At 42.0% G+C, this 22,829-nt stretch overlaps 1 protein-coding gene across 1 annotated transcript in view; it reads right to left on the reverse strand.

Moving 5' to 3' along the window:
* LOC126187700 (RING finger and SPRY domain-containing protein 1-like) overlaps positions 1 to 22,829 on the reverse strand; it is a 143,718-nt gene that overhangs the window by 52,681 nt on the left and 68,208 nt on the right. Inside the window, exon 6 of the mRNA XM_049928942.1 lies at positions 8,398 to 8,513. Coding sequence (XP_049784899.1) covers positions 8,398 to 8,513 — 116 coding nt within the window. The remainder of the gene's footprint in view (positions 1 to 8,397; positions 8,514 to 22,829) is intronic.

Below are 22,829 nucleotides of genomic sequence, written 5' to 3' on the forward strand. Positions count from 1 at the left end.
GACTGGAGCAGATTCGTTTGCCACGAAGACCTAGGCTGTGGGAAGGGACCGTTTGATGTGGAATGGGTGGCAGCTGTCATAATGGAGGTACTGTTGCTTGTTGGTGGGTTTGATGTGGACGGACGTGTGAAGCTGGCCATTGGACAGGTGGAGGTCAACGTCAAGGAAAGTGGCATGGGATTTAGAGTAGGACCAGGTGAATCTGATGGAACCAAAGGAGTTGAGGTTGGAGAGGAAATTCTGGAGTTCTTCTTCACTGTGAGTCCAGATCATGAAAATGTCATCAATAAATCTGTACCAAACTTTGGGTTGGCAGGCCTGGGTAACCAAGAAGGCTTCCTCTAAGCGACCCATGAATAGGTTGGCGTACGAGGGGGCCATCCTGGTACCCATGGCTGTTCCCTTTAATTGTTGGTATGTCTGGCCTTCAAAAGTGAAGAAGTTGTGGGTCAGGATGAAGCTGGCTAAGGTAATGAGGAAAGAGGTTTTAGGTAGGGCGGCAGGTGATCGGCGTGAAAGGAAGTGCTCCATTGCAGCGAGGCCCTGGACATGCGGAATATTTGTGTATAAGGAAGTGGCATCAATGGTTACAAGGATGGTTTCCGGGGGTAACAGACTGGGTAGGGATTCCAGGCGTTCGAGAAAGTGGTTGGTGTCTTTGATGAAGGATGGGAGACTGCATGTAATGGGTTGAAGGTGTTGATCTACATAGGCAGAGATGCGTTCTGTGGGGGCTTGGTAACCTGCTACAATGGGACGGCCGGGATGATTAGGTTTGTGAATTTTGGGAAGAAGGTAGAAGGTAGGGGTGCGGGGTGTTGGTGGGGTCAGGAGGTTGATGGAGTCATGTGAAAGGTTTTGTAGGGGGCCTAAGGTTCTGAGGATTCCTTGAAGCTCCGCCTGGACATCAGGAATGGGATTACCATGGCAAACTTTGTAAGTAGTGTTGTCTGAAAGCTGACGCAGTCACTCAGCCACGTACTCCCGACGATCAAGTACCACAGTCGTGGAACCCTTGTCCGCCGGAAGAATGACGATGGATTGGTCAGCCTTCAGATCACGGATAGCCTGGGCTTCAGCAGTGGTGATGTTGGGAGTAGGATTAAGGTTTTTTAAGAAGGATTGAGAGGCAAGGCTGGAAGTCAGAAATTCCTGGAAGGTTAGGAGAGGGTGATTTTGAGGAAGAGGAGGTGGGTCCCGCTGTGACGGAGGACGGAACTGTTCCAGGCATGGTTCAATTTGGATAGTATCTTGGGGAGTTGGATCATTAGGAGTAGGATTAGGATCATTTTTCTTCGTGGCAAAGTGATATTTCCAGCAGAGAGTACGGGTGTAGGACAGTAAATCTTTGACAAGGGCTGTTTGGTTAAATCTGGGAGTGGGGCTGAAGGTGAGGCCTTTGGATAGGACAGAGGTTTCGGATTGGGAGAGAGGTTTGGAGGAGAGGTTAACTACTGAATTGGGGTGTTGTGGTTCCAGATTGTGTTGATTGGAATTTTGAGGTTTTGGAGGGAGTGGAGCTGGAAGTGGGAGATTGAGTAGATGGGAGAGACTGGGTTTGTGTGCAATGAGAGGAGGTTGAGGTTTGCTGGAATGGCTGTGAAGGGTGAGTGAGTTGCCTTTCCGGAGGTGGGAAACCAGGAGATTGGATAGTTTTTTAAGGTGGAGGGTGGCATGCTGTTCTAATTTGCGGTTGGCCTGTAGGAGGATGCTCTGAACAGCCGGTGTGGATGTGGGAGAGGAAAGATTGAGGACTTTTATTAAGGATAGGAGTTGATGGGTGTGTTGATTGGCTGAGTGGATGTGTAGGTGAAGGTCTTCGTGGCAAACGAATCTGCTCCAGTCCGGAATCCTTGAACCATTACACCAACAACCTGAAAACAGCTTTTGCATCCCGTAACTACCCTCCCGACCTGGTACAGAAGCAAATAACCAGAGCCACTTCCTCATCTCCTCAAACCCGGAACCTTCCACAGAAGAACCCCAAAAGTGCCCCGCTTGTGACAGGATACTTTCCGGGACTGGATCAGATTCTGAATGTGGCTCTCCAGCAGGGATACGACTTCCTCAAATCCTGCCCTGAAATGAGATCCATCCTTCATGAAATCCTCCCCACTCCACCAAGAGTGTCTTTCCGCCGTCCACCTAACCTTCGTAACCTCTTAGTTCATCCCTATGAAATCCCCAAACCACCTTCCCTACCCCCTGGCTCCTACCCCTGTAACCGCCCCCGTTGTAAAACCTGTCCCATGCACCCTCCCACCACCACCTATTCCAGTCCTGTAACCCGGAAGGTGTACACGATCAAAGGCAGAGCCACGTGTGAAAGCACCCACGTGATTTACCAACTGACCTGCCTACACTGTGAAGCGTTCTATGTGGGAATGACCAGCAACAAACTGGCCATTCGCATGAATGGACACAGGCAGACAGTGTTTGTTGGTAATGAGGATCACCCTGTGGCTAAACATGCCTTGGTGCACGGCCAGCACATCTTGGCACAGTGTTACACCGTCCGGGTTATCTGGATACTTCCCACTAACACCAACCTGTCAGAACTCCGGAGATGGGAACTTGCCCTTCAGCATATCCTCTCTTCTCGCTATCCGCCAGGCCTCAATCTCCGCTAATTTCTAATTTCAATCTGCCGCCGCTCATACCTCACCTGTCTTTCAACATCATCTTTGCCTCTGTACTTCCGTCCCGACTGACATCTCTGCCCAAACTCTTTGCCTTTACAAATGTCTGCTTGTGTCTGTGTATGTGTGGATGGATATGTGTGTGTGTGCGAGTGTATACCTGTCCTTTTTTCCCCCTAAGGTAAGTCTTTCCGCTCCCGGGATTGGAATGACTCCTTACCCTCTCCCTTGAAACCCATATCCTTTTGTCTTTCCTTCTCCTCCCCTCTTTCCTGACGAGGCAACCGTTGGTTGCGAAAGCTAGATTTTTGTGTGTATGTTTGTGTTTGTTTGTGTGTCTATCGACCTGCCAGCGCTTTTGTTTGGTAAGTCTCATCATCTTTCTTTTTAAATATATTTTCCCACGTGGAATGTTTCCCTCTATTATATTCATATATATATATATATATATATATATATATATATATATATAACTTTTTTATTTTCAATTCTAGTCACTTTTATAACAATGACTTACTATCTTATGATAAATTATTATGGTACAGTTCCATCTATGTGACTAACTATGAAAAGGAAAAAAAGAAAGATTATAAAAATGTTTTTAAAAAAGCTGCAGAAGTAACACAAATAGATTCACACTTTAAGCAATTTTTGAGGAAGCTCATGAAGGCAATGCACCTTTGTTTTCATTTTCCTACACTTCACTTCACTTCACTTCACGGACCATTCCACGCACTTTCAAAAGCTTGAGTTATCTCCTCTTCACCATTTATAGGGTGACCTTTCAGGCATGCTCCTAATTAATGTTGCAATAGCCTCTTGAGGAATTATCATTATTTCAGAAAGGCCTCCTGCAGATCCTGCAGAATCTCTGTATAGTGCTGATCGATTTTTCTCCCCCTGCTTGTCTTACACACTCTCAACAGGACACAAATCAGGACTTTGAGTAGGCCAAGCCAAAGCATCAATTTCTATTTCAAATAAGAACTCCTGCGCAATTCTCATAACATGTGGGTGTGCACTGTCATGCATCAGTGTAAAACCATCACCTATAAATGGAGAAAAGGCAAAACACGTTCTCCTAAAGGATCTCTTTCACATATTGATGTGATATAAGGCTCTATGTTTCGTGGAAATCCAATCTGTCCTTGGAGTCGCACTGATTCGTGCACAAACCTTCAGAGAACCACCATGGAAAGATGTCCTGGATGAGTATGTGCGAGGCAAATATCTTTCCCCTGGCCTGCTCCTGACGCCCTCTCTACCATCAGATGATCACAGGCCAAATCGTTACTTATCGGTGAACAACACTTGCTTTCACTGTTGCACTCTCCAGCAATGATATTAACTTGTGAAATTTAGCACAGCTGTGCAATGTTCTCTGGCAAGTTCTGGGCCTGTAGCAGGTTGTAAGGAATGGAGAGTGCTTTCTTCCAATCTTCTTCAGATGATTCTCTCACTAACACTTATGCTAACCCTGACCCCTCAAATTTTGTACAGTTGATTTCATGCTTCCATAGCATGGTGTGATGATTGCTGAGAACTTTAAGTTGTAAGAAGTGATCATCTCTTGTTGCCATTGCTCTTCTAGGATTTGATCTTGGTTTCCTTGCATACCCTCCAGTTTCTTATGGTTCTCAACAGCTTTTGCAGAACCTTTAGGGCTTAATAGCATGTTTATTCCAGAAATCTGGGTACAATAATCACAGAAAGTTCCTATAAACATGTTTCATTGAAAGGAGAACAGTACAAAATACAACAATAAGTGTTACAAAAGTCTCGGGTTCTTCGGCCGACGTTCATCTAATGATTTTTCTGACGTTTCGCCAGCACGAGTGGCAGCTTCACCCTCCGTTGCCGGTGAACTGGAGCTGAGCTCGCGGCCGCAGACTATATGTACCTGGCGCGCCAACGTCCGAGGGCTTCTCCGCGGTCATTTCCGGTGCGGTTCTCCTCTTGCTACCTGCGATGGTCATTTGCTGCAATACGGGAAGCCAGGATCCGTTTACCTTAAGGCTTTCCTCTTTCTTGTTCAAACTGTTTGCGTGTTTTTGTATTTCTACAGCTTCTCTGAACAAGCGCGTGTGATAGTGCTTCTCTATACCGTATACCATGCACATGCGAAAACGTTTATGTCGGAATGACTGGACGATCCATTAACACCAGGATCAAAGAGCATAAGCGACACTGCAGGTTGGGGCAGATGGAGAAATCGGCCGTGGCAGAGCACGCACTGAATGAGACCGACCACGTAATAAAATTCGCTGACACGGAAGTTCTGGCTGTAGAGAAGCATTATCGCACACGCTTGTTCAGAGAAGCTGTAGAAATACAAAAATATGCAAACAGTTTGAACAAGAAAGAGGAAAGCCTTAAGGTAAACGGATCCTGGCTTCCCGTACTGCAGCGAACGACCATCGCAGGTAGCAAGAGGAAAACCGCACCGGAAATGACTGCGGAGAAGCCCTCGGACGTTGGCGCGCCAGGTACATGTAGTCTGCGGCCGCGAGCTCGGCTCCAGTTCACCACCGGCAATGGAGGGTGAAGCTCTGACAATGCCAGCCACTCATGCTGGCGAAACGTCAGAAAAATCATTAGATGAACATCGGCCGAAGAACTCGAGACAGAAGCCAATAGGCAGTTTGTCAACAAGTGGCCACGAAAGCCTTAACAATTTTGTGTTACAAAAGTGTAGAAAACTATTATTCCTCACATCCAGAGAAAGGTCAATAAACTATCAACACTTCATTGTTTGCTTTTAAAGCAATGGCAATAACTTAACTATAAAAAATATACGATGAAGTGCTACATTTTGATTAAATACATAATTACACAAGACTTATGTCTTATGTTTTTCATTTCAGTTAGTCTATTTTCCAAGCAACAGTGATACCATTTTCCCTCACCTAGATCTCATTTACAGCTCACTAACTGATGTACACACAGCAGTTTCGGGGTTAAGAGGCATGGTTGCCAGTACAATTCAAGTTGTAGTGGGGGAGGTAGTGGGGGAGGAAGTGGGGGGGGGGGGGGGGGGGAGTGGAAGTCTTTCTTGTACGTCTTTGCAACAAGATAAACTTTTTGCTGCATTTTTACAGGACATACAGGTATGATTACAATGTTGACACTGGTAGTAATGCATCATGTTCAGTGTGTAGTCTCTTACGAGGAAGTCACAGTCCACCCTGAACTTCAATGGGAGGTCCATCCAATCAAATGTAAGGAATAGAATACGGGTAGATGCTCATTCATTATCTGTTTTCTTCACAACTTAATGGACTGCTCCTACAGCTTGATTGGAAAACTTATCTTGGATTTCCCCCTTTGTCAGACCATCAAGCAGTTGAGCAGTTATAAATCAATGAGAGCAATTCAGTGTGCAATGGGCTTCTTCATGAATAGGGGATCCATGGAGGAGCATAACACACTATGTTTTCGTGGCTGAATAAGTAAGGTTTCATTATATGTATGAGAGCAGAAATTCACTGGGCATGCAACTGTGTCCAATCCTTGCTGAATGACGAGTGGATTTACTTTACCAAAACTCTGACCTCCTTCCATGTGTGAAACGATTAGGTAGGGAGGTAAAAGCACGATTTGCTATTTCCTTTGGTTCATTTCATTTCCTCTTGCTAGATGGAGGCTGAGTACATCAGTTTGGTGTTACTCAATGCGGTTTGATATCTCATGTCTGAGGAAATTCACGCCGTAAGTGCATACCACGCTGAGACGACCGTCTAAGAAAGAGCCAGAATAAGGTTCAAAACAGATGGCGGAACAGAACTGCTGTTGGTGCGCAGTATGGTTGCCATGTGTATATATACCTGCACTGGCAACACAACCAATTACTTTCTACATTAGTGATACAAATAAACACGCTTTCCTGTCCTATGTTACGATTATGGAGCTTACACTACATATCATACAATCTGCAACTGAAATAATCAGTTACAACTCACTGACTTGATCATTTATTTCAGACAGAACTTCATTTGTGCTGTAATATAATCAGATAATTTATATGAGAAGTCACCAGTAAGGTATATATTTAAAATCCATTTTTTGTCTTATGATCAGAATCCTTTGCAGAAGCATAAAAGAGAGGCAGTGATGACGTCTTTTGTCTGAAGGCTTATATGTTTAGCAGTCTTTTTTATTGTGCCTGTTTGCAACTCAAAGCCTCCCCTTTGTGGTGAGCAGCAAACTATCATTTTCATATTGTTCAAACAATGGAAACTCCAGATAGGGTGGAAAATGGAGTTGACTTCGCTTCATAAGAAGCTAACATATGTTACAGTGCACAGAGATTAGGTTGGACACTAGAAATCACTGGACTGGTGTGATAAGGTACATGTTCATATAAGTTGATGACATAGTACGAGTATTTTGTAAGTCACATGAGGCAATAGATCCTTCTTGTTAATAAGGCACATTGAGGCAGATGGTGGAGGTACAGTATTCCTGTAATAGGGATGTTTGAAGGGATGAAATAAAACCCAAGGTGCCTGCCATCATGTCTCATCGCTCAATGACATATTTGCCCACTACCCAATCACATGCATCCATTTGTTCATCTACTGCGCCCCTCAGCACAAATAACTGGTACCTTCAGCAAGGTACTGCACCACCTCCATAGCTAACAAACTGTATGATATCAGACTGAGGAACAATGCACAGACAAGAGGGCTTGTATACCTCCCCCCACACCACCTGAGGTCAATCCCATTGAGCACAACCAAGACACCACTGAGTGAGGCCTGCAAACGCTGGACCCAACTGTAACCAATCTCTGAGTGTGATGCACAACAGATTCATCATGGATCAAGATTACACCCAAACAGTTGTCATGCCTCAGAGTGCTTCACCACCAGCATAAGGGTGAAAGAGGGTGCTACATGCATCTAGGTAGGTGTGTCCTACACCGGTACTCATGAGTGTAATCTGATCCCAGATAGTATTCCCTTTTCGCCATATTTCTGCTCAATTTAGTCTTCCACCCCAAACAGAATTCAAAGCACCTTAGGGGAAAAATTCTCATTTACTCTGTTTACTTCGCAGGTCCACTCCCACAGTTCTTCCTGTAAACCCTCTCAGAACATTACAGCTTTCTTCATTATACCATGCAATGTCACCTTTTATTGTATGAATGTAAGTGAATGAGATGTTTTATTAAATTTTACTGTGAACATTTAGCCATCACATTCACACAAGTCAATATTAAATGACAAGTTTTTTTGCATGGTCATCCTCTGCGGCAAGGGCAATAATATTTATTTTGTAAATAAAACCTCCTTTTTATTGCTGCATATAGTGCAGCAAGAAAAACGCAGTTTTATTTACAAAACAATATTAAATGATTTTATATTTAAAGTGATCAAGAAAGAATGTCCTATAAAGAAGCAGACAATGGAAGTTTGTTACTCTAACCTCCTCTTGTATGCTTATGCTTTTAATACGCTCACTCCAACAGAAAATCAACACTAAAGAATCCATGAACAATAATTTGCTATTTAACTATGCATAATATACTGCACCATTTCCTTTGTTATTTTCTACACATTAAAAATTGTTGCCACCTTGGTTTCTGATCCAGAACTCTTCACTTTAATAGCCAATGTCATGTCAACCAAGTTTTCAAGTCACATGTCACATGTTTTATACATCTGTACTGAAATTTTTATCTTTCATGTAAAATTCTTTGCTGTTAAAACATTATGTGAATACAGTATGACAATAAATTAGAGAAAGATTTTATTACCTCCAGTCCATCAGGTGAGATCTTGAGGTATTCACTAACATCCTTTGTGTTAAGCATGACATTTATCCCAGTAGTATCAACACATTCATAAGAGAATTTACGTCCCTCTATCAGAACTGTAAAATAAAGAACTACATAAATATATACAACTTATGTTGCCAGCAGAAAATACCAAACATATTTAATGACACATAATTTAGGAGTAAAGGAGTAGAAGTGAAAAAAATAGCGGACAAAAACTTTGCTAACTTTCAGGCGAATCGTTTGACAAGCTTTTTTATTTTCTACTTCAGTACCAGTATCATGAACAACTTGGGTTGATTTTCATGCACTGATAGAGCTTATATCAAAATGAAAGTAATTAGAGTTTTGTGAGAATTTGGTAGATAGGATTTTGCTTTCAAATTTACTGAACAGTTCTTGTATAACTATTCTTACATTTATTTCAGGTTTGTTCCATTTTTTGTGTTTGTCTTGAATACAGTCAGAGAGAGTCCCTTTAGTCAGCCATAGTGCCAGTAGTGCTAGTGTTTCTTTTGAATACAGACCAGAGACAGGTAGTGCTATTTTCACTGTTTTGTACAAGAAGTGTCTACTAACCACAGTTTAGTCAACTATCAGCCGCCTTTAGTGAATTAGCAGTCTAGTTAAAATTTGATTAACTCTCTACAGTAAATTGAGTTCTTAGGATGGATAGGATGTGTGACTGCTGTGTACGGACGCAGAAGGAACTGGCCAATGTTCACGAACAGCTGAACGTGTTGATGGCCGCGGTCAGCCGTCTTCTGCCTCGGAGTGTAGCGGCAGTGTGAAGTCTGGTGCATCGCATGGTAAGCCCCAGGTGTTACATGCTTCACCCACTGTACCTGTTGTTGAGACATCTTCGTGGGTACCGGGCGTGGTTGGGCCACCCTCTCCCCAAGGGGAGTGGCGAGTTCAGCAGCGTTCGCGGCGCACGAAGCGGAGGGTCAATGTGGAGGCTGGCCGTGTGGCATCGCCCGCTCTGCCTGTGAGTGGACATGAGGCCGCTCCTTCAGCAAGGTCTGAGCAGGCACATGGGGGGAGGGGTTTATTAGTGATTGGGAGCTCCAACGTTAGGCGGGTGATGGAGCCCCTTAGGGAAATAGCGGTCGAGGAAGGGAAGAAGGCCAGGGTTCACTCTGTCTGCTTGCCGGGGGGTCTCATCCGAGATGTGGAGGAGGCCCTGCCGGTGGCGATAGAGAGCACTGGGTGCACGCGACTGCAAATTGTTGCTCATGTCGGCACCAATGACTCCTGCCATCTGGGTTCAGAGGTCATCCTCAGTTCATACAGGTGACTGGCAGAGTTGGTGTAAAGCGGAAAGCCTCGCTCGCGGGGTGGAATCTGAGCTAACTATTTGTAGTATCGTTCCCACAACCAATCGCAGTCCTCTGGTTTGGAGCCGAGAGGAAGGCTTAAACCAGAAGCTCAGACGATTCTGCGGAGATCTGGGGTGCAAATTTCTTGACCTCCGCTATCGGGTGGAGAAATGTAGCGTCCCCCTGAATAGGTCAGGCGTGCACTGCACTCAGGAAGCATGCTACAAGGGTAGTGGAGTACGTGTGGAGTGCACATGTGGGTATTTTAGGTTAGAGAATTCTCTCCCTAGGCCCGACAAGACGCCTCCTGAGACACAGCAAGGTAGGAGTAGGCAAAATGCAACATGGAATAACAATATTAACACGCTAATAGTAAATTGCAGGAGCATCTATAGAAAGGTCCCAGAACTGCTAACATTAATAAACAGTCACAATGCCCACATAGTACTAGGGACAGAAAGTTGGCTGAAACCAGATGTAAACAGTAATGAAATTCTAAACTCAGATTGGAATGTATACCGCAGAGACAGTGAAGGGGGAGGGGTGTTTATAGTGATAAGAAGTGCAATAGTATGAAAAGAAATTGACGGAGATACAAAATGTGAAATAATTTGGGTGAAGGTCATGGTTAAAGCAGGCTTAGACATGGTAATTGGATGTCTCTATAGCCCCCCTGGCTCAGCAGTAGTTGTGGCTGAGCACCTGAAGGGTAATATGGGAAATACTTCGAGTAGATTTCCCCACCATGTTATATTTCTGGGTGGAGATTTTAATTTGCCTGATATAGACTGGGAGACTCAAACATTCATAACAGGTGGCAGGGACAAAGAATCCAGTGAAATTTTTTTTAAGTGCTTTATCTGAAAACTACCTCGAGCAGTTAAACAGAGAACCGACTCGTGGCAGTAACATATTAGACCTTCTGGTGACAAACAGACCCGAACTATTTGAAACAGTTAACGCAGAACAGGGAATCAGCAATCATAAAGCGGTTACTGCATCGATTTCAGCCGTAAATAGAAATATTAAAAAAGGTGGGAAGATTTTTCTGTTTAGCAAATGTGACAAAAAGCAGATTTCAGAGTACCTGGTGGCACAACACAAAAGTTTTGTCTCAAGTACAGATAGTGTTGAGGATCATGCAATGTGCGTTAGATGAGAATTGAAGAAATGTATGATGAAATAAAAGAAATTATTCAGGTAGTGAAGGGAGACGAAAATTTAATAGTCATGGGTGATTGGAATTCGGTAGTAGGAAAAGGGAGGGAAGGAAACGTAGTAGGTGAATATGGATTGGGGGTAAGAAATGAAAGAGGAAGCCGCCTCATAGACTTTTGCACAGAGCACAACTTAATCATAGCTAACACTTTGTTTAAGAATCATAAAAGAAGGTTGTATACATGGAAGAAGCCTGGAGATACTAAAAGGTATCAAATAGATTATATAATGGTAAGACAGAGATTTAGGAACCAGGTTTCAAATTGTAAGACATTTCCAGGGGCAGATGTGGACTCTGACCACAATCTATTGGTTATGAACTGTAGATTAAAACTGAAGAAACTGCAAAAAGGTGGGAATTTAAGGAGATGGGACCTGGATAAACTGACTAAACCAGAGGTTGTACAGAGTTTCAGGGAGAGCATAAGGGAACAATTGACTGGAATGGGGGAAAGAAATACAGTAGAAGAAGAATGGGTAGCTTTGAGGGATGAAGTAGTGAAGGCAGCAGCGGATCAAGTAGGTAAAAAGACGAGGGCTAGTAGAAATCCTTGGGTAACAGAAGAAATATTGAATTGATTGATGAAACGAGAAAATATAAAAATGCAGTAAATGAAGCAGGCAAAAAGGAATACAAACGTCTCAAAAATGAGATTGACAGGAAGTGCAAAATGGCTACGCAGGGATGGCTAGAGGACAAATGTAAGGATGTAGAGGCTTATCTCACTAGGGGTAAGATAGATACTGCCTACAGGAAAATTAGAGAGACCTTTGGAGAAAAGAGAACCACTTGTATGAATATCAAGAGCTCAGGTGGAAACCCAGTTCTAAGCAAAGAAGGGAAAGCAGAAAGGTGGAAGGAATATATAGAGGGACTATACAAGGGCGATGTACTTGAGGACAATATTATGGAAATGGAAGAGAATGTAGATGAAGATGAAATGGGAGATATGATACTGCGTGAAGAGAGTGACAGAGCACTGAAAGACCTGAGTCGAAACAAGGTCCCGGGAGTAGATAACATTCCATTAGAACCACTGACAGCCTTGGGGGAGCCAGTCCTGACAAAACTCTACCATCTGGTGAGCAAGATGTATCAGACAGGTGAAATACCCTCAGACTTCAGGAAGAATATAATAATTCCAATCCCAAAGAAAGCAGGTGTTGACAGATGTGAAAATTATCGAACTATCAGTTTAATAAGTCACGGTTGCAAAACACTAACGCGAATTCTTTACAGACGAATGGAAAAACTGGTAGAAGCCGACCTCGGGGAAGATCAGTTTGGATTCCATAGAATTATTGGAACATGTGAGGCAATACTGACCTTACGACTTATCTTAGAAGAAAGATTAAGGAAAGGCAAACCTACGTTTCTAGCATTTGTAGACTTAGAGAAAGCTTTTGACAATGTTGACTGGAATACTCTCTTTCAGATTCTGAAGGTGGCGGGGGTAAGATACAGAGAGCGAAAGGCTATTTACAATTTGTACTGAAACCAAATGGCAGTTATAAGAGTTGAGGGGCATGAAAGGGAAGCAGTGGTTGGGAAGGGAGTGAGACAGGGTAGTAGCCTCTCCCCGATATTATTCAATCTGTATATTGAGCAAGCAGTGAAGGAAACAAAAGAAAAATTTGGAGTAGGTATTAAAATCCATGGAGAAGAAATAAAAACCTTGAGGTTTGCCGATGACATTGTAATTCTGTCAGAGACAGCAAAGGACTTGGAAGAGCAGCTGAACGGAATGGATAGCATCTTGAAAGGAGGATATAAGATGAACATCAACAAAAGCAAAACGAGAATAATGGAATGTAATCGAACTAAGTCGGGAGATGCTGAGGGTATTAGATTAGGAAATGAGACACTTAAAGTAGTAAAGGAATTTTGCTATTTGGGGAGCAAAATAACTGATGATGGTCGAAGTAGAGAGGATATAAAATGTAGACTGGCAATAGCAAGGAAAGCATTTCTGAAGAAGAGAAATTTGTTAACATCGAGTATAGATTTAAGTGTCAGGAAGTCATTTCTGAAAGTATTTGTATGGAGTGTAGCCATTTATAGAAGTGAAACATGGACAATAAATAGTTTGGACAAGAAGAGAATAGAAGCTTTTGAAATGTGGTGCTACAGAAGAATGCTGAAGATTAGATGGGTAGATCACATAACTAATGAGGAGGTATTGAATAGAATTGGGGAGAAGATAAGTTTGTGGCACAACTTGACTAGAAGGAGGGATCGATTGGTAGGACATGTTCTGAGGCATCAAGGGATCAAAATGTAGCATTGGAGGGCAGCGTTGGGGGTAAAAATCGTAGAGGGAGACCAAGAGATGAATACACTAAGCAGATTCAGAAGGATGTAGGTTGCAGTAGGTACTGGGAGATGAAGAAGCTTGCACAGGATAGAGTAGCATGGAGAGCTGCATCAAACCAGTCTTAGGACTGAAGACCACCAACACAACAGCAACAACAACAACAACAACGAGTATGTGCCAAGAAAGATCATAAGAGAAGGAAAAGAGCCACAGTAGTACAACAACCGAGTTAGAAAACTGCCGCTGAAGCAAAGGGAACTTCACAGCAAACATAAACATAGCCAAAGCCTTGCAGACAAACAGAAATTACACGAAGTGAAATGTAGTGTGAGGAGGGCTATGCGAGAGGCGTTCAATGAATTCGAAAGTAAAGTTCTATGTACTGACTTGTCAGAAAATCCTAAGAAATTTTGGTCTTATGTCAAAGCGGTAGGTGGATCAAAACAAAATGTCCAGACACACTGTGACCAAAATGGTACTGAAACGGAGGATGACAGACTAAAGGCCGAAATACTAAATGTCTTTTTCCAAAGCTGTTTCACAGAGGAAGACTGCACTGGAGTTCCTTCTCTAGATTGTCGCATAGATGACAAAATGGTAGATATCGAAATATACGACAGAGGGATAGAGAAACAATTAAAACCGCTCAAAAGAGGGAAGTCCGCTGGACCTGATGGGATACCAGTTCGATTTTACACAGAGTACGTGAAGGAACTTGCCCCCCTTCTTCCAGCGGTGTACCGTAGGTCTCTAGAAGAGCGTAGTGTTACAAAGGATTGGAAAAGGGCAAAGGTCATCCCCAGTTTCAAGAAGGAACGTCTAACAGATGTGCAGAACTATAGAACTATATCTCTAACATCTATAAGTTGTAGAATTTTGGAACACGTATTGTGTTCGAGTATAATGACTTTTCTGGAGACTAGAAATCTACTCTGTAGGAATCAGCATGGGTTTCGAAAAAGACGGTCGTGTGAAACCCAGCTCGCGCTATTCGTCCACGAGACTTAGAGGGCCATAGACATGGGTTCACAGGTAGATGCCGTGTTTCTTGACTTCCGCAAGGCGTTCAATAGTTCCCCGCAGTCGTTTAATGAACAAAGTAAGAGCATATGGGCTATCACACCAATTGTGTGATTCGATTGAAGAGTTCCTAGATAACAGACCGCAGCATGTCATTCTCAATGGAGAGAAGTCTTCCCAAGTAAGAGTGATTTCAGGTGTGCCGCAGGTGAGTGTCTTAGGACCGTTGCTATTCACAATATACATAAATGACCTTGTGGATGACATCGGGAGTTCACTGAGGCTTTTTGCGGATGATGCTGTGGTATATCGAGAGGTTGTAACAATGGAAAATTGTACTGAAATGCAGGAGGATCTGCAGCGAATTGACGTATGGTGCAGGGAATAGCAATTGAATCTCAATGTAGACAAGTGCAATGTGCTGCGAATACATAGAAAGAAAGATCCCTTATCATTTAGCTACAATATAGCAGGTCAGCAACTGGAATAAATTATCTGGGAGTATGCATTAAGAGTGATTTAAAATGGAATGATCATATAAAGTTGATCGTCGGTAAAGCAGATGCCAGACTGAGATTCATTGGAAGAATCCTAAGGAAATGCAATCTGAAAAGAAAGGAAGTAGGTTACAGCACACTTGTTCGCCCAATGCTTGAATACTGCTCAGCAGTGTGGGATCCGTACCAGATGGGGTTGATACAAGACATAGAGAAGATCCAACTGAGAGCAGCGCGCTTTTTTACAGGATCATTTAGTAATCGCGAAAGCATTACGGAGATGATAGATAAACTCCAGTGGAAGACTCTGCAGGAGAGACGCTCAGTAGCTCGGTACGGGCTTTTGTTGAAGTTTCGAGAACATACCTTCACCGACGAGTCAAGCAGATATCTACGTGTATCTCGCGAAGAGACCATGAGGATAAAATCAGAGAGATTAGAGCCCGCACAGAGGCATACCGACAATCCTTCTTTCCATGAACAATACGAGACTGGAATAGGAGGGAGAACCGATAGAGGTACTCATGGTACCCTCCGCCACACACCGTCAGGTGGCTTGAGGAGTATGGATATAGATGTAGATGTTATCACTGAAATTTCAGCTCCAACTGAATCCGTAAATAATATTTTCTGAAAATATACTGTTAAGGATTTAACTGCAGCAGAAACAGTTCTTCTGCCATCATTTCACATTCTGTTGAACACAATCCAGATACACTATGAGAAGCAAAGGTCACTCAATCCCAGTCCATGTAGTGTTTCTGAACCAAAATACGAAACACTCATATGCACTCTGTAACTTGGAAAAGGACTCATCCAAATGATGATAGCAAAGTTTTAAGTTGTTTTTTAATATGCCTTTTAATGATTCCACACCTCTACTATTCAGTAACTTCATACCTTCTACTCCATTCAAGCCTAGAGGCTTGTTTGCTAGCAAAATGTTTACACTCTACAGAACAGCTATTCTGGCTGATGTCCTAAGAGAACAACAGATACAGCAGAAAACGGTTAATAGTCTGTGGTGATTTCAGTGCAGATTTTCTAAAAGATTGTGATAGGAAAAATGATCTAGAATCCTTATTTGGATCCTACAATTTATTCTCAGTAATTAAGTTTCCAACAAGGGTACATAAACAGGGTGTATACACGGCCAAGGAAAAAAAAATTCCTGGATTTTTCCCGGTTTCCTGTTTAAAGACACAGTTTCTCCCCGGTGAAAACACATTTTTCCATTTTAAATGACATTAGATTTTCTGTCGGAATTGTAAAACTTATCAATCCCTTGAATGGTTATATTTTTATACGTGGGCGTAGAATTTCCTGGCACTTTAGAAAATGAAACCCAGGAAAAAAAAAACATGTTTTGGAAAGATATTTGATAGGCAGCAACATGTGCTCTGCAAATTTTCATATTAAGAAAGTATAAATTCGATTCCACTAAACACCACGTTACTTTCCAAACCACTGAAATCAAGATTGGGATGCGTTTTTGTAAGCCAGTCATAGCTCATGTCACGTGATATCACCAGCCGATGACAGCAGATATTCAGACCATAGGGCACGCAATGAACTCAGCCAATAGCAACATTACTGTTAAGTAGTGCGAATACACAAACTGGAAAAGTTAATGTTTTAAACTAATATACAAAGTGTTGTAACTAGAATAGCAAAGATTTCACATACTGCAAGAGAAATTAAGCTTTCATATATAATGCTGATCTTTTTGAGCATGTTACCCTTTCGGATATATCACACAAATGTGCCAGCAAAATTTTTAGCAGAGTCTAGTGACTTGTCCTCAAAGTTTTCCACAAATAAATTAGTTACCAGAGAGGAGAGAGGGCTTCCCGTAGTGCTACATCAATTTGCTCATAATAACGACACAGATGTCTGATCTTCTGGGCTCGAAATTCCACTAAATGGCTCGTCACCAAAGAGTTGATTTAAAATGAGAGTCAAACGTTCTGTGATTTAAGAAATTCATCATACATTCTCGCACATAGTCCAACTTCCGTAACAGGAAATTTACTTTGAAAGTAACGCTTTTAAAACCACCATCCGCAATATTTTCCCACGACACGTTAGAAACAAGTTCGTTTCAGTAGTTGCCAGAAAGCACCAGATAACAGGCGCCACCGCGCTTGCGCAGCTAAGATGACGCAGGTCCAGATTCCCAATGAAGTAGGCCTCAACCTGACATTAAGCTTTTCAGTGTGGTTTTCGGGATGTAAATTTTCTTGGAGTACCAGTACTCTATTGCCTCATGTTTGGTTCTTTACTATGGCATAATGCAATATGTGCTAGAAGATGAAAACATGCACTTGAAAAGCAGGGAGCAGTTGAAACTAGCCAATAGTGTGGAATTAAACACTTCTTCATTCCAAATACATTGACTGCCTCAGTGGGAAAGATTAATAAAAGCCAAATTTATTTAGAAAACCGACAAAAATAACTTCATTGTTCTGCAAGGTGATTAATGTTCGATTGTTGAAAAGGTGGAAATAAAATAAAATCTGGAAACTAATAATGTAGTTTTGCCTTCCGTAATTATGTGAATGTATTTTAACTCACTTGACAGCTCCCGGCCACAGAAATCTGTTTTGTTTTCATTTGACAAAAGAGCAGTAAATGAAGAGGAAACAGCAAAATCGCTAAATGTAAACACAGGTCACGTGGAGATTACACACTTCCCCACTATAACTCAGACTGCTCTGTGCATCAGCTCTGGATCTACGATATTTCCACACCTGGGCGATACTGGATAGTGCCCCACCGCCTCCATCAAGCATTTGAGATAGGATGTCAATAAGTTTAAAAAAATCGAGTTTTCAAAAATATGTTCATTTTGAAGAGTCTGATACATAAAACATATGTGCTCGAGGAAATGTAGGACATGTTATTTGGTCTGCAGTGTGCCAAAGTGCAGTGTCACGCCTCCCCATACAGCATCCTTCTATCGCACATCACTGTATTTCGCTCTGTGGAATTGAAATGTGTGTATTTTGTAATGGATGCCATCAAACTATATTCAGGACAGTGGAAATTGAAATGTCCTGTGGTGCCTCTCCTGCTCCCAGTCGGCCGGTTTGACATTCTGCACCTCTTAGAAAACCTTGCAATTAATACTTGATGGGATTATTTGTAATCGGGAGAACAAGAGCTCAGAGAAAATGCACTCTTTATTGACTACTAGGCAATAACTTTCTCTTTTGCTTGACATAAAACTAAATATGGGATACATAAAATCAGTAAAGACAAAAGACTAGCAAGACAGTACACTTTTCTTCAATTCTTAGCTCCTAGCATTTTTTCTCTCTAATCTTGCTACAGCTTTACATGGCGTGCTTTCCTTTCTGCGAAAGAATCTATTACCTCAACAAAATTCGTCAAACGTTTTCCTACATGACAAATCGAAATGCCGTTGTCTAATACTGCAGAAGCTGTTAATACAAATAGAACCCAAGACGGGTGTGGCTTTCCGATCTGATTACATCCATTTTGTCACTGTCTGCTGGATAAAGCAAAATGGGTCTTTCTAATATTGCAGCATTTGTAACACACACCAAATAAGCCAAGCTGTTTTGAACAAATGGTCATTTTTACAACACAACAGAATATAATTCACGAAGTACCAATATCAAATGCCTATTAGGTCTTCTACAAGCAAAAAGCTTTATGTTAGTTTCACATTTCATTCATACGCTCCAGTTTCTCAAGCACGAGATCGAAACGTAGTAGTACGAAATTCTTATATAAAATTTGGAATCTTCATATTCTTCCATAACTTGTGTGATGTACCTGTTTCTTCTCCTTCCTCATTCTAACAATCAATCTTGTCATCACTAATTCCCAAACTATTCCTGCCACTGTCAAAACATACTCATCGCTTAGCTTCACTAACTCTGCCAGAATCACTGGTTTAGTTATCGCGCGATTATTCTCCAGTTAGGCATTTTTACATGTTCGCACAACGCGTCTTCCATGCTACTTCCAGAATAGAACTTAAGCGGCTCTTAACCGGGGTCTGTGCAACTGGCCCTAGTGTAGCGATCTGACCAAAAATTCTGTCAAAATTTCATTTTCTTGGATACACTGAAGAGATAATATGTAATCATTCTTACCTGTTATTCATATTAGTTGAATATTTCCACTCTGGTAGTCTGAATCTATGGATTTCGCTAGTAATTATAACAACGTTGGGCATTTACAAACCCAATCAACCACATAATCAGACAGCGATTGGCATTCACCCGTTCGGCTATACTCCACTCAGCTCGTATAGCCCCATCCCCTTTTGCCTGCAGGAAAGTTTATTTCTAGATACGACGAGGATTCCCCTGACAGACATCATGTACACTATGCACGCATTCAAAAATCAACTTATGATTCATAATGAGTAATCGATTGAATAATGTGCGCTGGATGGTAGGCGCTTTGTGAAATAAGGTTCCCCCCCCCCCCCCCCATCAAAAATATGAATTGCTGCCGCCCCCCCTCCCCATCCCTTAAACTCATAGATGCGGGCCTGATGCGCATGCATGAACCTGGCAGGTTGGGGGCGGGAGAAAAATTTTTCCCAGTTGCATCTAGCTGCTTGCTGCGACTGCTTACACAGCCAACAACCAAATTTCTGTAGCCAGAAGTGGGAGAAGGTACTACTCATCAGCGACTCGACTGTGCATGCACATGATCATGAGACCTTTCGTAACTGCTAAAACGAATCTAAATGTAAATAGTTGTGATGTCACGCTCATTAGAGGAAATTTGTTGTTATGAAGCATTTCATAGTCTCCCTAAAGCCTTTGACACATTTTGCTGTTGACAGGCACATTGTGTTTTGTTGTTGTGTAAGGCACATTTCCTTTGCAATTTAAGTTTTATTTTAGTTTTATTTTTCCTCTAGTTCATGTTTCATTGCTGCAATATTATTCTGCAGTAATGGGATACAGTAATATCTTTTGTTAGAGTATCAGTTCTTGTTGCTTGTTGTTGTGGTCTTCAGTCCTGAGACTGGTTTGATGCAGCTCTCCATGCTACCCTATCCTGTGCAAGCTTCTTCATCTCCCAGTACCTACTGCAACCTACATCCTTCTGAATCAGCTTAGTGTATTCATCTCTTGGTCTCCCTCTACGATTTTTACCCCCCACGCTGCCCTCCAATACTAAATTTGTGATCCCTTGATGCCTCAGAACACGTCCTACCAACCGGTCCCTTCTTCTCGTCAAGTTCTGCCACAAACTCCTCTTCTACCCAATTCTATTCAATACCTCCTCATTAGTTATGTGATCTACCCACCTAATCTTCAGCATTCTTCTGTAGCACCACATTTCGAAAGCTTCTATTCTCTTCCTGTCCAAACTATTTATTGTCCATGTTTCACTTCCATACATGGCTACACTCCATACAAATACTTTCAGAAATGACTTCCTGACACTTAAATCTATACTCGATGTTAACAAATTTCTCTTCTTCAGAAACGCTTTCCTTGCCAATGCCAGTCTACATTTTATATCTTCTCTACTTCAACCATCACCAGTTATTTTGCTCCCCAAATAGCAAAACTCCTTTACTACTTTAAGTGTCTCATTTCCTAATCTAATTCCCTCAGCATCACCTGACTTAATTCGACTACATTCCATTATCCTCATTTTGCTTTTGTTGATGTTCATCTTATATCATCCTTTCAAGACACTGTCCATTCCGTTCAACTGCTCTTCCAAGCCCTTTGCTGTCTCTGACAGAATTACAATGTCATCGGCGAACCTCAAAGTTTTTATTTCTTCTCCATGGGTTTTAATACCCACTCCGAATTTTTCTTTTGTTTCCTTTACAGCTTGCTCAATATACAGATTGAATAACATTGGGGAGAGGCTACAACCCTGTCTCACTCCCTTCCCAACCACTGCTTCCCTCTCATGCCCCTCGACTCTTATAACTGCCATCTGGTTTCTGTACAAATTGTAAATAGCCTTTCGCTCCCTGTATTTTACCCCTGCCACCTTTAGAATTTGAAAGAGAGTATTCCAGTCAACATTGTCAAAAGCTTTCTCTAAGTCTACAAATGCTAGAAACGTAGGTTTGCCTTTCCTTAATCTTTCTACTAAGATAAGTCGTAAGGTCAGTATTGCCTCATGTATTCCAATATTTCTACGGAATCCAAACTGATCTTCCCCGAGGTCGGCTTCTACCAGTTTTTCCATTCGTCTGTAAAGAATTTGCGTTAGTATTTTGCAGCTGTGACTTATTAAACTGATAGTTCGGTAATTATCACACCTGTCAACACCTGCTTCCTTTGGGACTGGAATTATTATATTCTTCTTGAAGTCTAAGGGTACTTCGCCTGTCTCATACATCTTGCTCACCAGATGGTAGAGTTTTGTCAGGACTGGCTCTCCCAAGGCCTTTATTAGTTCTAATGGAATGTTGTCTACTCCCGGGGCCTAGTTTCGGCTCAGGTGTTTCAGTGTTCTGTCAAACTCTTCACGCAGTATCGTATCTCCCATTTCATCTTCATCTACATTCTCTTCCATTTCTATAATATTGTCCTCAAGTACATTGTCCTTGTATAGACCCTCTATATACTCCTTCCACCTTTCTGCTTTGCCTTCTTTGGTTAGGACTGGGTTTCTATCTGAGCTCTTGATATTCATACAAGTGGTTCTCTTTTCTCCAAAGGTCTCTTTAATTTTCCTGTAGGCAGTATCTATCTTACCCCTAGTGAGGTAAGCCTCTACATCCTTACATTTGTCCTCTAGCCATCCCTGCTTAGCCATTTTGCACTTCCTGTCGATCTTATTTTTGAGACGTTTGTATTCCTTTTTGCCTGCTTCATTTACTGCGTTTTTATGTTTCTTCCCTTCATCAATTCAATTCAATATTTCTTCTGTTACCCAAGGATTTCCACTAGCCCTCGTCTTTTTACCTACTTGATCCTCTGCTGCCTTCACTACTTCATCCCTCAGAGCTACCCATTTTTCTTCTACTGTACTTCTTTCCCCCACTGCTGTCAATTGTTCCCTTATCCTCTCCCTGAAACTCTCTACAACCTTTGGTTTAGTCAGTTTATCCAGGTCCCATCTCCTCAAATTCCCACCTTTTTGCAGTTTCTTCAATTTGAATCTGCAGTTCATAACCAAGAAATTGTGGTCAGAGTTCACATCTGCCTCTGGAAATGTCTTACAATTTAAAACCTGGTTCCTAAATCTCTGTCCTACCATTATATAATCTATCTGATACCTTTTCGTATCTCCGGGATTCTTCCATGTATACAACCTTCTTTTATGAATCTTGAACCAAGTGTTAGCTATGATTAAGTTATGCTCTGTGCAAAATTCTAACAGACGGCTTCCTCTTTCATTTCTTACCCCCAATCCATATTCACCTACTATGTTTCCTTCTCTCCCTTCTCCTACACTCGAATTCCAGTCACCCATGAGTATTAAATTTTCATCTCCTTTCACTATCTGAATAATTTCTTTTATCTCATCATACATTTCATCAATTTCTTCATCATCTGCAGAGCTAGTTGGCATATAATCTTGTACTACTGTAGTAGGCGTGGGCTTCGTGTCTATCTTGGCCACAATAATGCGTTCACTATGCTGTTTGTAGTAGCTTACCCACACTCCTATTTTTTATTCATTATTAAACCTACTCCTGCATTACCCCTATTTGATTTTGTATTTATAACCCTGTATTCACCTGACCAAAAGTCTTGTTCCTCCTGCCACCGAACTTCACTAATTCCCACTATATCTAACTTTAACCTATCCATTTCCCTTTTTAAATTTTCTAACCTACCTGCCCGATTAAGGGATCTGACATTCCACGCTCCGATCCATAGAACGCCAGTTTTCTTTCTCCTGATAACAACGTCCTCTCGAGTAGTCCCCGCCCGGAGATCCGAATGGGGGACTATTTTACCTCCGGAATATTTTCAAATGGTTCAAATGGCTCTGAGCACTATGGGACTTAACATCTATGGTCATCAGTCCCCTAGAACTTAGAACTAATTAAACCTAACTAACCTAAGGACAGC

Source organism: Schistocerca cancellata, chromosome 5, assembly GCF_023864275.1.
Source record: "Schistocerca cancellata isolate TAMUIC-IGC-003103 chromosome 5, iqSchCanc2.1, whole genome shotgun sequence".
NCBI lineage: Eukaryota > Metazoa > Arthropoda > Insecta > Orthoptera > Acrididae > Schistocerca > Schistocerca cancellata.